We start from the raw sequence: 14,162 nt of genomic DNA on the forward strand, positions 1-14,162 counted from the left end.
AGGAACAATACTCTGACTGCAGTAATAATGCTACTTGCTCATAAAAAGTTCTGATCTAAAAAGTTTGTTGTACAAGCCAAAGTTGTTAAATTTACAGCTAGTCACATCCACAAGTGGGCCATATCAAGAGAGGTTTAATGAAACAAGCAGTTACAAGATAAACCAATTTATAACCAAAATACTGACACAAACTTTAGAGATTAACAGCAACTAAATCTATGACAACTAAATACCACAAAAATGAAACAAAAGTATAAAGAATTTAAATGTAAACTTAGGGAAGGTTCCAAATATACATACAAGTTCAATACAGTAATTGCACAAAATGAAAAAAGCAATGTTAGAGGTTTATAATCACTGAGGTTAGATTTTACATGCTTCACACCTGGAAGTTAAAACAAAACCTTTAACGATAAATCTTGAAAGGTTGGTTTTTTGTTTTTTAAACCAGAAAACTGAGTGCAGAGCAATTCTACAGAACTACACTAAATGTGCAAACCACAGATTATTAATGCATTAAATTTAATCATTCTGTGAAAAAAAAATCAAAAGGTGTATAAGAATTGATTCCGGCTACTCTTGAGGGCATTCTGGCCCAAAAAATTAAAAACAAAACAAAACTGCGCACATCTTAAAATTCTGCAAATTTGGTCAAATAAATGTGGAGGCTCCAGAATGGCATTGGGGAGCACAGGCCACTGGCTGCACAGAAGTGGGAGATCACTGTGCAGCTCCCCCCTCCTGGGACACACACTCAGTGATGAGGCTGCACCCAACCCTGACACAGCGCAAGGTCCGGGCCTGCTCGAGAAACACCCCAGAGCCCTACCCCTCCATGCACCAGGTGCGGGCAGGCAGGCTCAGCAAGGCAGGATCCAAGAGTGGGGAGAGAGGGTGAGGCTTGGCGGGAGGGTCTGGGTGTGAGGGGCCCTGAATGCACAGGGATGGACGGATGGGGAAGCAACTCCCTGTACAGTGATCCCTGCAGCTGAGGAGCAATGGGTGCAGGAAGTGTGTGGGGGGGGGGGGGGGGGGAAGGAGGAGGAGGAAAGAGTTTGTATAGCTTCCTACAGCCAGGGGAGAAATCTGGGAGTGGGTCTGACCCAGCCCCAGATGCCGTGCAAGGGAAGAGGAAGTCCAATCCTCCCCAGCCCAGCCAGGACTAGCAGCTGAGCCTGGCGCAGGGTAGGAGCCATCAGCTGTGTCTTCCCCAGTCCTGCCTCACAGTGATTTACCTCTCTGCCGGCTATCCTGGGCACCCAAAATGTACTGCTGAGGAGGGTCGCATGACCACTTTTGTGGTTTCCCTTTGTTTCCCCGTCAAAAAGTCATTTTTCTGCGGGGAAACACAGAAATCTGCAGGGACATAAATTCTGTGCATGCATAGTGGTATAGAATTCCCCCAGGAGTAATTCTGACCAAGGAATCAATTAACATTTTTTTTTTCTGCCTTTCCCAGAAAAATTCTAAGTCAGACACATTCAATGGATAAGTTGATAACACATTTCTTCTAAAGGTCTCAAATTTCAGTTTTACGTAAGACAACTAAAAATATTCTGTTATACCAAGGATCAAAGAAAGCTGAAACGGTGATTTTGTGTTTTGTAATACAAGCAATACACAGGAGATGCATAATAAGGCTTTTGATTATCACTGCACATTTTAATTTAGAAGTCAAACTGTAAAGCTCAGACTTTTTAATGAAGATGTGAAATAGTCACTTTCCATCCAGTGTCTTTCACTGTTGACAGATCTTTGTTTCAACCACAAAAGAATTTTCAAAGTGTCTGATTGTATGACAGTTCTCAGCTGAGCGCTTCTGGAGACCTAGGTGGAAGAAAAAAGTAAAATTAGCAAGCTACAAGATTGTGTTCTTTACAGATAGCTAGAAGTATTTCTTAGGAGATAACAGTTTATGGACTAGCTTGGTCTGGCAATATACAATTAAGTACTCAATAGTAGTGTAAGGTCATTCAGTTAGTTGTCACTATGGTTGTACACAAGCTTGTTTCTACTGATTAAATATAAAAAGCCACTATTCTCAGAGCTGTGTTGACATTATACTAGGGCTAAACAAAACAGGTGTTAAATACCGCTTATGAATAAATGTATATTTCCTTCTGTTTCTAGTACCCTTTTAGCCCTTCAGACTGTAAGCTGCTGTCTCTAAACTAATTAAGGTCATGCCATAAGCCCCTCTACTAAACCATAGCCCTTCATAACTCTTCCAAGCTCCTGAGGAAAATTCTCCCTTTGGTTCCTCTTTCCCCTCCAGGGTTCAGAAAACTGAAGTGGCTGCAGAGAGGGTGTTGCGGAACGCAATCCTTTTTTGTTCAGCCAGATACACTTACACCAAAACATTGCAGAGATTACTCCTCTGGGGCCCAATCCTGGTCCCAGAGAAAAAAAAAATAGCAAACCTTCCACTCACTGATAGGAATATGATCGTGCCCTTGATTGCCACTCTGCTAACAATGGATAAAATACATTGAAAACTTGACAGAGCACTAACAGTACATGTCAGCAGCAGACCCCTACCGTAGCAAAATTGATTCTCCCACGTGGTTTTAATGAAAAACGATTAGACAGAAGGACAAGAGAAACACGGCAATACTGTAATCAAAGCAATAGTTGATCAAATTCAGTCTCCCTAGTGGAGTGCTCTCAGTGATGTCAGATACCTCATGAAAGCTAAGAAGCTGACTATTAGGAACAGTTTTGTTTGGATAGTTTAACAGAACACGAGTTTCCAATGAAAGTCTCCCCCAGAGTACTAGCTGCTAACAGTCTGCTTATACTTTTATGATAAACTGACAAGAAAGTTGGCCTTCGCTTTGAATTTTAGCTTATTTTAAAATAGCTTTTGTAGAAAGTTTATAAAGTCAGTGGGAAGTTCTGTAACTGGGTATAAAACTGCCCTGTATATGGAGTCTCAGTTAAAAATTTACTAGAACAACAAAAACAAGCCACACACTACTGTCCTTCCTCCTCTGTTCCCCAAGCCCAAAGAACTTCCTGGGAAAACAACATGGTTTGAAGTGTCAACAAATGAGTGGCAAAAAAATCCAGGACATGAACTCCAAGAGTCGAGGACCTCTAACTAAAGGCACCGTGTCTTCAATCCCCAATCTCAGGCCTGGAAATCATTTGGGAAGTAACAGTTGAATGGAAGGTCTACTAAGTACATGATTCTTGTCTCTTCTCACATTATTTCCTCTTCTCTTCCCCCAAAAGCAGTGTTTGCAAAATGAGAATATACCATTTGATTTTCATCAGTTTTAGTGTCCCTGGTTGTATAGGGTATGGAAGCATTTACTGCATATCAATAACAAGACATTATCTTTTAGACTAGGTTTTTCTATGGAGAGTTTTAGACCCAAGCAATTCTCTAAACAGTACAATTACAAAACCCTAAAAAAAAAAAAAAAAAATGTAAGGGCAAACCAGCTTAATTACAGCAACATACTGTACCGCAGTAAAGTAGTTTTACTTATTTCCTGGAAAAGATTTACATGCAAGCAACTCATGTAAATGGCAGATTTGAACTCCTGCAGTCAATGCTAATGCATTAGCATGGCATGTCAGCAACACTAATGGAGGGTTAATACGCTAGAGCAAAAGAAAACGGATTATCTCGTATTTAGGCAAGTGCAGTCCACTACGCAAAGTCTTCAGTGCATCGACCACTCACTGGGACAGAGCATCCATCTGAACTAAAAAAGTGTGTGCCTACCAAGGGCGTTAAAATTAACATCCTCCCCCACACGTTTGTAAGCTTCTCAGGGGGACTGAGAGATTCCCCTGTTTCTGCATATAAAGCAGAAACAAAACAACTGATCCTTCAAAGTTTTATTCTGCCAATAGCAACAATATCAAAGGAACACGCAAAATCCGGTGGATTTGGAGCAGGAAGAAGACAAAGATAAATGTTGAGACAAGGTGGAGTTGTACCAGTTACCTAACAGCAGCACATATTATTAGGGTCCCTTGCTCCCTGGCCAGCCCAGGGATTGGTCCTACTCTGAGCAGGGGGTTGGACTAGATGACCTCCTGAGGTCCCTTCCAACCCTGATATTCTATGATTCTATGAGAAGCACCTGCAAATTTAAGATACAAAGAGCAGCACCAACAGGCTGTGAAGGAATACCCTTTCAGATCACTTCAGACAGGAGGATCACTGTAAAATGGAGCAGGGAAAAAGAATCTCACACAGAGGGAGGGAAAATTGGACAAGTTCATTGTTTGGCAAACAACTTCCTCTAACCAACCCCCTACATATTAGGATGCAAAGGTTTAATTTCTAGAAGGGACTGATATAACTATACTGTGAACTACATACAGTAATTCTAGTATTAAAAAAACCCCTCGAGTGCTTTAAAGAGCTGTGATGACCAGAAAGCTCCCAGTATCATTAGGGCTTTGGCGGCATATTTGTGTATTTAGACCTACTTCAAACACTTAGATACCAAATTCATTCCTGAATAGATGGCAGTGCTCTAGTTTGGTTGCAATTGAATCTTGCATCAAAATGTTTAGGATTTAAAGCATGAAAGTCAATTGGTATCACATGCACATCTAGGCATCTGTATTTCAGATTTCCTTTTAAGATTCCCTCGAAGTATTCATTACTTGTGACAACGAGCATCTAAAATAGTTACATTCTGACAAATTGTACAAACAAAAGAGAAATCCCCTATTATCTGAAGGCCAATTATCCAAACACTAGACTGTTAAATTTGGATGTCCCTCCCATCCCTGCAAACAAGATTGATACACAAGCTAGTTTCTCAAATTCCAAATACTCTATCATCTCAGGACCTCTGACTAGAACAAAAGAGTGAAAGTGAACTCATGTTCAGGTTGGTGTTTTGGGCATATCAATGAGGGTTTTGTAACCTGTAATAGACCATGTCTCATTGGAGGAGAAAATCTTCAGACTCAAAAATTCTAAAGGGGAACAAAACTATATTAAAATAAAAATGTAGGTAAACGTAGCAATAGCCTGTTTAGTGGGGCATTAACACCTACCTGTTTCTGGAGTGAAGTTTTTAGGTTTCCCCTCTCTATTGAGGTAGTATATTTCCTATACTGTAGGAAACACTCACCTGCTCTCTGATCTCTGCGCTGCAGTCTGAAGGTCTCTTTTCCTACACAAAGCTGGTAAATGAAGATGCCCAAATCAGACACATTATCTATCTCTTCTGTTACCACCATTTCTTCACGAACTAGATAAGTCTGAGGCAAGTAAGAACCAGTCTAAAAAAAAAAAAAAGAAAAGAAAAGGGAGTTAAATTCCTTCATTAATGTTCTGTTAAGAAATGTATTAATCTTCTGGATGGTCACATAACAAAGAATACATAATTTTGACCACCACTGGATTTGAGTGTTAATTCTGTTCATTAGATTGTTAAACAAAAACAGGATTCATTTTTAACATTACCTACCCATCATTGAGGGTCACATTCAAATTGTTAATTTCTTGATGTGCTTGGGTTGTGAGAGTGGGTCTAGCTTCTAACTATAACTTTCCTGATATAGTACCCCAACTAGCTTGAATTAAGCCTGACAGTCTAAGCAAATTGTTCAACCTCCCACCATTATTCAAAAGTGGTATTTCTGTATTTTCCTTATTTGAGGCAAACTATCTCCAAATACCATGAATACACAAAAGAGTGCAGCTACTGCTTCCAAATATATTAATGACATGACAGATATAACTTCTCTGTAGACGCAGCAGCTTCACATGCCCACTATAGCATATGGTATCGTAAGGAAAAGTACACCTCTACCCTGATATAACGCGACCCGATATAACCCGAATTCGGATATAACGCGGTAAAGCAGCGCTCCGGCGGGGGCGGGGCTGCGCGCTCCAGCAGATTAAAGCAAGTTCAATATAACGCGGTTTCACCTATAACGCGGTAAGATTTTTTGGCTCCCGAGGACAGCATTATATTGGGGTAGAGGTGTAGTAATGTTCATGACCAGAAGAGCAGTGCGCAACATGCTAAAACATGATCCTCTTCCTTCAGTCCAGCTATTAGACACTATCATGCCTGCTCCTTTTCAAAACGCACATATACTACATAGGAAAGGATTATAAAGTCTGCTTCCATGGAGATATGGGCACTTCCTAGCAAAAGTTATTACTGTTTCCAACACATGTAACTAAACCTAGAAACCAGCAGCCTTTAAAGTTTGTCTCTCTGGTCAGAGGTGATAACTACAGTCTATTGATTTCAATGCTTTGTTATGACACATTGTTTTTCTTTAGTTTGCAGAGGGCCTGAATAATATTAGAAGTTTTAAATGGTTTCAAAAGGCCATCTGATTTTCTTGGTTTTGGGTAAAAAAAAAAACCCTAAAATTTAAGATAAAGTCAAATTTTAATACCGGTTTCCTGTTGGGTTAAAAATGTTTATTTAAAAAAAATAAAGTTTAGGTTATTTGAAAGTTTAATGTCTTTATGAAGGTGAAAAATTATTATATTGCTGTATTTAACAAGCTGATCTGTGGCTCAAATTGCAGAAGTCTACACTGGCTTTGAAAAAATATCTACATAAAAACACAGCCAGGGAAAGTTCACCCCGTTTTAAAGTCACATTTGGAGGCAGAAATCAGTTTTTTCTTACTTTAACTATAAAAAAACAGAGTCCCTTGAAAGCGCCAATTTGTTTCAGAATTTAACAGTTACCACGCAACTGGTTTTGAGTTTGTATCATGAAATAAACTCACAACTGCACTTCAGTGAATGATTTGAGGTCAACAATTGGAAGAGCAAGTGAATTCAGTTCTTTTGTGAAAGTTTCTATTTAACCAACACAAACCATTGCAGTAACTTCCAATTTCAGACCGGTTTTCCAAATTCTGCTGCACGTTTCTCCATAGTGGCCAGATCTGATGTTATTTGCAAGTTCTTAGCTTTCTTAAAGCTAGATATTTAGTTACCCTGAAAACTCAAGTTCTTTATTCTTTATCCATTCACTCCTTTAGCTATACTATTCAAAGTAGTGAAGAAGTTGTACATACCGCCAGTTTTGCGAACAGGTCCATCAGATTCCTTGGTGGCATAACAATGGATGTGTTCAGAGGGATCACATAGCAGTTACCCAGTTGTAAGTCAAGATAAGCAGTCAGAAGCTATTATGGAAAGAAGTTTAACAGCTGTTCTCAATAAATCAAGTGCTATCTTAATTTGTGATGATTACAACTGACTGTTAATGAGTTTTGTGTTTCACAGAATCTAAGTATCTAGCAGGCCAAGATCAGTGCATATTAAAAACATCAAAACAGAATTAGTATTTTTAGACCAAGCAGTGATGGAACTAAAAATAAGTTTATTGTTGGTAATTTCAGAAAATGAAAAAGGCTACAGCTCTACCTTGCATAAGAGAACCTCCTAACTCAAAGTGAAAGACAGACCACGGGAGTATAAGCCTTAATACATTAAAAGAGAGTCTTCCTACCAGGAAGGAGCATCTTATGACAGTTAATATCAGGGAGAGGACTTGGTATATTGAAGATGTTTTCTTGTAATTATAGGAGCCTAATTAAAATATGGCTTTAGTCAGAAATAGTACATCCATGTTCTGGCTTAGTTTTCTGGAAACATACCCTGATTTGTCACTTTCCAGTTACATTATAATGCCTTTAGCGATAAGATACAGAACCCTCATGGGGCAGTGTAGTTATTAATATAAATAGCTAGACTAGAGTATTTGTATGAACTATAATTTAGCATAATACTTTGCAGAACCTCACTAAGGTTACCATAAGCTGCCTAGTCTCTTCAACTGATGGCAAGATTCTGACCCAACCCCCCAAAATCTATCTTTAACAACTGTAGATGCCAACGCTAAGTACTCAAAGCAATTTCTGTTTATAGAAGTGATATGTTTATACATAAACAATAGTGAGAGTTTCAGTACTGGTTAGAAGAGAAAAAAAATGTATTAAGTCTTTAGTAAGTAGTAATTCCTTAGGCATTTCAGCATGATTTTTTTTGCTCTCAATAAAGGTTCAACAATAGTCCAGGTAGACTTCATTACACAGAAACCCCAGTTGTAACCTTTTTCAGTCTCTCCCTTGAAATATGACCATGAAAGACTCCCTCAAATCCAGAGAGAAGAGGAAAATTGTCTCATTATCAGAAAGCCCCTTTTATAGCCCGTTCTTGGAAAAAGTGTTTGGCTTGAAAGCACTGTATTGGCCTGCTAAACCTAGCAGGTCATGAAACATCTTTAAAACACCCACATCATGCTGATTATCCTTCTCCTTTCCTCCCCAACCCCAACATGATTTTAGCAGCCAAAAGCTGCTAACTTCATGGGATTAAAGAGGGGGAGAGATTTTACTCTCTTGTCCCAATTCAGGTTCAAAACTCTCCTTTCCCCAGTTCATATTGCACAATTCATTCCCAGGAGTTACAAAATCTCTTATGGGCAACACTGTCAAATCACACAGCAGCTGACAGATCCATTCTGTTAAATGAACCTGTTTCATTTACTTTATGGTTGAAAAGACTTCCAGTTTTAAGAGAGAGCAGTGTAGCTAGAGTTTACATCTAGACTAGTAAACTTTGTTAACACCAAGGGGCAGATTATCAACAGACATTTCATTACTAGAAGTGCGAGATGCAGAATTGTTGGTGCCACACTGAAAGGATATAGTCTCAAAAACAAAGTCACATAATGCTGACATTTAAAGCTATCATCCAGAGGACACATCAGTAGTAAAAGCCATCCATTTTCTAAAAGCATTAAAATGCCTGTTTTAAACTCACCCTGTCAAAATCATGAACAATAGCTGCTGGGTCGCTATCCGAGAACTTCGGAACTGGAACATCAATGATTGCTATGTTATCATCTTCCCGAATATCAGCTTCTTCTGCAATGGGCAGGAAGTACGGTTCTAGAGCACGATCCTGATTTTCATTTTCAAAGTAACACATTTCCCCACGGTACACCTTATGCTAAAAATAAAAAGTCAGCTCTGTTATTTTTTGGTGTTGCATTTTATTTTTAAATTTTAATCTAACACTAAATCAGAAATTTAGTGTAGTTCTTTTCTACTCAAGCTTCAAGTATCAAGGCCTGTCACTCATTTCAGTTATTAAGCCTGAATTTTTATCAATACCATGACAGAAATCCTGTAATAAACGTACTGTTTACAATTAGTTAATATTTTGAATTTTGGGTTGTCAAAATATGAAAGTTAACAAAACCAAACATTTATTCTGAACAAAACAAATAAATATTCACATTACCTTAGGCATGAAGTACTTGTAGATGCAGGCTCCACCAACCACAACCCCTGCTAAGATGAATGCAAGACCCAAAAGCGTCAATAAACATCTTCCAGATGAATTTTCATTTCCATGTGTTGCAATTTCTGGATCCTTTATAGAAAAAGGAATGAGAGATTTGACACAATTTAGTTGCCTAGAATTTACAGTCATCGTTATTCTGCTACCTGTTTAAGTGCTCAAGCTTGACTTGTGATCCACATGGGGTGTCACTATGGGCATGGCTACACTTGCAGAGATGTCTCTTGGGAAAAAGAAGCTGTATCTGAGAAAGGTTTTCCTGGTATGATGCCATGGCAACTTAAGACCAACCTTTTAAAAAACACGTGCAATGAAAGTGTTTAGTGTAAAAATATAGCTAGCAGCAGAAATTTCAAAAATCCTTTGGAATTCCAGAATTGGGCAAAAATGGCACGTTCTCTGAAGTTAAAACTATTCCACTTCAGAATATTCAAAATAAATAATTGCTCACAGTAGACTCAAAGTGGGGGGGGGGGGGGAAAAACCAAAAAAAAAAAAAATTTCCACTAACCTTAAGAGTAGCCATTTTTAACTCAATATGAAAAATATTCAAAATTTCACTGTTATGTCTTACATTCAAGGTACAACAGATTTAATGAGCTTGAGGCCACCTCTCAACTGTCTATCAGGTGTATAACTAACTACCCTTCTTCAAATATCTTAACTGAAGAAACTCCAGCAAGTTTCAAAAACTTTTAAAGCAGCAGACAAGATCATTTTTATTTCATCAAAGCTTTTTTAAAGCTTGGTTTTTTGTTTAATACAATGACCTCCTTTAGTAAGTTATTCCTGACAGGAGAGAGTGCATCAAAACAAAGCCCACCAGATGCTATGTAAATATCTCAGTGTCATTCTATTACCCCCAGTTTTCAATAACCTTTTCCAATTCTTTAAGTGATCTTCTCCCTCTGTTGCTGTGTAAGAGGCCCATACAACCAGGAGGTGGGCTCTATACACAGTGTTGCCAAATGCACAACAAATGGGAAAAATATTTTTATTCAGAGAAGTAACAGTAGATGTTACTTCTAAGAAATGGAAGCAAACGTCTCAGATAAGTGTTATCTTAAACTGACTGTGTGTCCCTTAGCTATGTTTGCCAACTGCACACACACCCAACAGCATATGCTGAGCAAATGGAGCATCAAAAAACATCTATAGGTTGGATTTCCCATGACAAGTTAGTGCAGGAAGAGATTACTATTGACTTAGATTCCAAGTTCTTTGGGACACGGACCATCTATTGTTTTTGCCTAGTGCCTAGCACAGTGGGACCCTAATTCATGATTAGCACCCCAGGCACTACTGGAATACAAATAAACAAGCACATTAAAAGGGCCTTTTGTAAGAATATTACTGAATTCCTTTTTTAAAAGGGATATCCATGTTTTGCTGAGCGCAAACTTGAACATTCACATAGGGAAGGAACTAGCTCTTAAGTAATCAGTTTTAACACAATTCTGTCCATGTCAGATGCTGGTTTATCGGACATTCTGCTTGCATACTACTGGTGTAACAAGTATTGCTTCAGCAAAATGGCCACTAGTAGCAGGTTGAAAAAGATCATTTTAAAATTATTACATTTTATGTGTAGTGAGAATTTGTTTCACCATACAGACATTTAGATTGTGGCACAAAATAAAACATCTTTTAAAGAAAGCTTACATTTATTGAGGTCACTTTAATTTTGTACCTGCCTATCTTGATCATGATACTGTACTGATACTATTCATATATACCATTAAATAGTTCCCCATCCTTTCACGTGATTACTTAAATCACATGTTGGTGTGCTACTGAATACTGTGGTTCTAATTGTTAAGGTACCCTAAGTAATCTAGATGGGTGCTTATTTCAATTTATAATAATAGAAAAAAAAAAAACCCAATGATGTTGGTTTGTGCTGACTATACACAAGTCATGAGACACAAAACTAAGTGATTGGGCAACAAAACGGCAAATGAAATTTAATGTGGATAAATGTAAAGTAATGCACATTGGAAAAAATAACCTCAACTATACATACAATATGATGGGGGCTAATTTAGCTACAAGTCAGGAAAAAGATCTTGGAGTCATCGTGGATAGTTCTCTGAAAATGTCCACGCAGTGTGCAGAGGCGGTCAAAAAAGCAAACAGGATGTTAGGAATCATTAAAAAGGGGATAGAGAATAAGACTGAGAATATATTATTGCCCTTATATAAATCGATGGTACGCCCTCATCTCGAATACTGCGTGCAGATGTGATCTCATCTCAAAAAAGATATACTGGCACTAGAAAAGGTTCAGAAAAGGGCAACTAAAATGATTAAGGGTTTGGAACGGGTCCCATATGAGAGATTAAAGAGGCTAGGACTCTTCAGCTTGGAAAAGAGGAGACTAAGGGGGGATATGATAGAGGAATATAAAATCATGAGTGATGTGGAGAAAGTGAATAAGGAAAAGTTATTTACTTATTCCCATAATACAAGAACTAGGGGTCATCAAATGAAATTAATAGGCAGCAGGTTTAAAACAAATAAAAGGAAGTTCTTCTTCACGCAGCGCAGTCAACTTGTGGAACTCCTTACCTGAGGAGGTTGTGAAGGCTAGGACTATAACAGAGTTTAAAAGAGAACCGGATAAATTCATGGTGGTGAAGTCCATTAATGGCTATTAGCCAGGACGGGTAAGGAATGGTGTCCCTAGCCTCTGTCTGTCAGAGGGTGGAGATGGATGGCAGGAGAGAGATCACTTGATCGTTGCCTGTTAGGTTCACTCCCTCTGGGGCACCTGGCATTGGCCACTGTCGGTAGACAGGATACTGGGTTAGATGGACCTTTGGTCTGACCCGGTACAGCCTTTCTTATGTTCTTATTTGCTGTTTGCTTATTTATCTTAGAAAGAGATTCTGTGTGTGAACTCTGACATCTGAGTTAAAATGTTTTCTGTACAACTATTTTCTGGTGTTCTCTTAAAATGTGTTGTTTCAGCAAACATTTGTGCCAGAAAACTTGTTTGCTTTCTACTATTATAGCAAATGCAAAAAGGAAATGAACATAAATAAAAGTGAATTCAGTTTGACTAAGTGGATTTGCATGGTATTCACACACCTCTAAGACCATCTTACCCTGGAGTTGGACTGAGGAGTTTGTCTATAGATGTATGTAGTTTAGTTTGACAGAATATTTTGAAAGGCAGAATACAGTCAACACAAAGTAGGTCAGATCACAAGCCATAACCCTATACAGTTTACAACAATTCCATCTTTCCTAATAATTGGCAACAACGCTTTCATAACAGCAGTGGCAGTTGCATATTCAGACAGAACCAATTTTGAGTGACAAAAAGGCTTTGACCAGCAATATGATTTTGGTAAAATATACAAAACTGCTTGAGCTAGTTGGCTCAGTCCTCCCAGACTTTCTTTGCCAACTTCACTATGAATGCTTATGCAAGAGTGCCACGTTTAAAACAGAGATTAGAGTTTGAAAACAACACTCCAGTCAGCTCGTTAATTACCGTGTAATCATTCCCCAGCAGGAGAACACACTGTTTACTGGGAGCGAGGAGAGGTTTTAAAGCTAACTTCGGGGCTGGCAGAGGGTGGAACAGGACGTACTCCTAGATGTTGAGGATTCATGGCTCAAGAAGGGTGGCACAGAGCATAAAGCAGGACATGTGCGATTGCATTCCCATAAAAGTCACCCCCCGCCCCCCGTTAGCTGCCCAGCCCGGAGCTGCGGCGCTCGCTGCGCAGCAGGGCTTTCATTGGTTGAGCGGAGCTCGCCGCACACTGGCTAGCTCGGGTCCCTGCGGGGGGCCCAGCAATCTGTGACGCCATCCAAACAGACAGTGGGTTAAAGGAAAGGAAATGGCTGTGGGGAGGCCAGAGCGGAGAGGCCCTGCACTCCCCGGCCGGCCTCCATTAGAGACAGGAACAATAACACTGCCCCACCCGATACACACAAAATGGATCCCTCCCTTCCTCCTTTTCGCTCCCCGTCCGCTTCCCCGAGCAAGCGCAAGAGCGGCCCGGGCAGGACAAGGGCACCGCAGCAACCAGCGCCCCGCTCCGCGGCGGCAGCTCACCGGGCAAGCCACTGAGCCCCGGCCCCGCTGTGTGCCTGTGACCAGGCACCTCCCCCGTGTACGGACCGAAGGAAGCCCCTCTTCCCCCTAGCGCGGCAGGGGCGATGACCCCCTCACCCGGCAGGCGGAAGCAAGGCAGGGGGAGTCGAGAGGGAGCCCCCTCCCTAGGGGGCGCCCTCAGCCTCCGCCATTTTAGCCCTTATAGCCCTTAGCTGGGGGCGCTATATCCGGCCCCAGCCAGCAGACGTTATGAGAAGATGGCGGCGGCCCGGTACCCCTCGTCGCTCCCCGGCGGCGGAGGAGGCTCGCTCCCCGCAGAGCCCGTCCCGCACCTTGTCAGCCACCAGTGCCTCGGCTGCATCCTTCTTGGGCTCGTCCTTCTGGGCGAAGGGAGAACTGAAGGCGATCTTCACCATGGTGCTGCCTGCTCCGAGCTGCGCAGCGTCCGATCACAAATCCCCCTGCCGCTGCCGAGCTGCTGACTAGAGCCCGCCCCGGCCAGGGGGAGGAGCCAGCGCGTGCCCCGTCCCTAAACTCCGTGCGCGCGCGCGCGCGGCCCGGCGCGTCCAGTGAGTCAAACCGCGAGCTCGTAGCGCTGAAGCGAGCGGAGCGGGGGGCGCCCCCTGCAGGCCGGGCGCGTCACAATACTGCCGCGTGCCGTGCTGTGCCGGAGGCTACCTTGGGAGGCCGAGCGGGAGTAGCCCCGGCTGCCTCATGGGCTCCAGACTCCATAGTCCAGTTAAAACAGCCCCAACCCCCCGTCTCCTG

At 41.1% G+C, this 14,162-nt stretch overlaps 1 protein-coding gene across 1 annotated transcript; it reads right to left on the reverse strand.

Annotated features, from left to right (window-relative positions):
- Positions 1–1,436: 1,436 nt before the first annotated feature.
- ITM2A (integral membrane protein 2A) lies at positions 1,437–13,890 on the reverse strand. The gene is made up of 6 exons (XM_024204763.3): positions 13,727–13,890; positions 9,266–9,397; positions 8,783–8,971; positions 7,030–7,140; positions 5,106–5,256; positions 1,437–1,827 (listed from the first exon to the last, which is right to left on the reverse strand). Exons 1-6 carry the CDS (start codon positions 13,808–13,810, stop codon positions 1,739–1,741), a joined length of 756 nt encoding a protein of 251 aa, XP_024060531.1. The 5' UTR covers positions 13,811–13,890; the 3' UTR covers positions 1,437–1,738.
- Positions 13,891–14,162: the final 272 nt, after the last annotated feature.

This window comes from Terrapene carolina, unplaced genomic scaffold (genome assembly GCF_002925995.2).
Source record: "Terrapene carolina triunguis isolate 2854851 unplaced genomic scaffold, T_m_triunguis-2.0 Scaffold131, whole genome shotgun sequence".
Lineage (NCBI taxonomy): Eukaryota > Metazoa > Chordata > Testudines > Emydidae > Terrapene > Terrapene triunguis.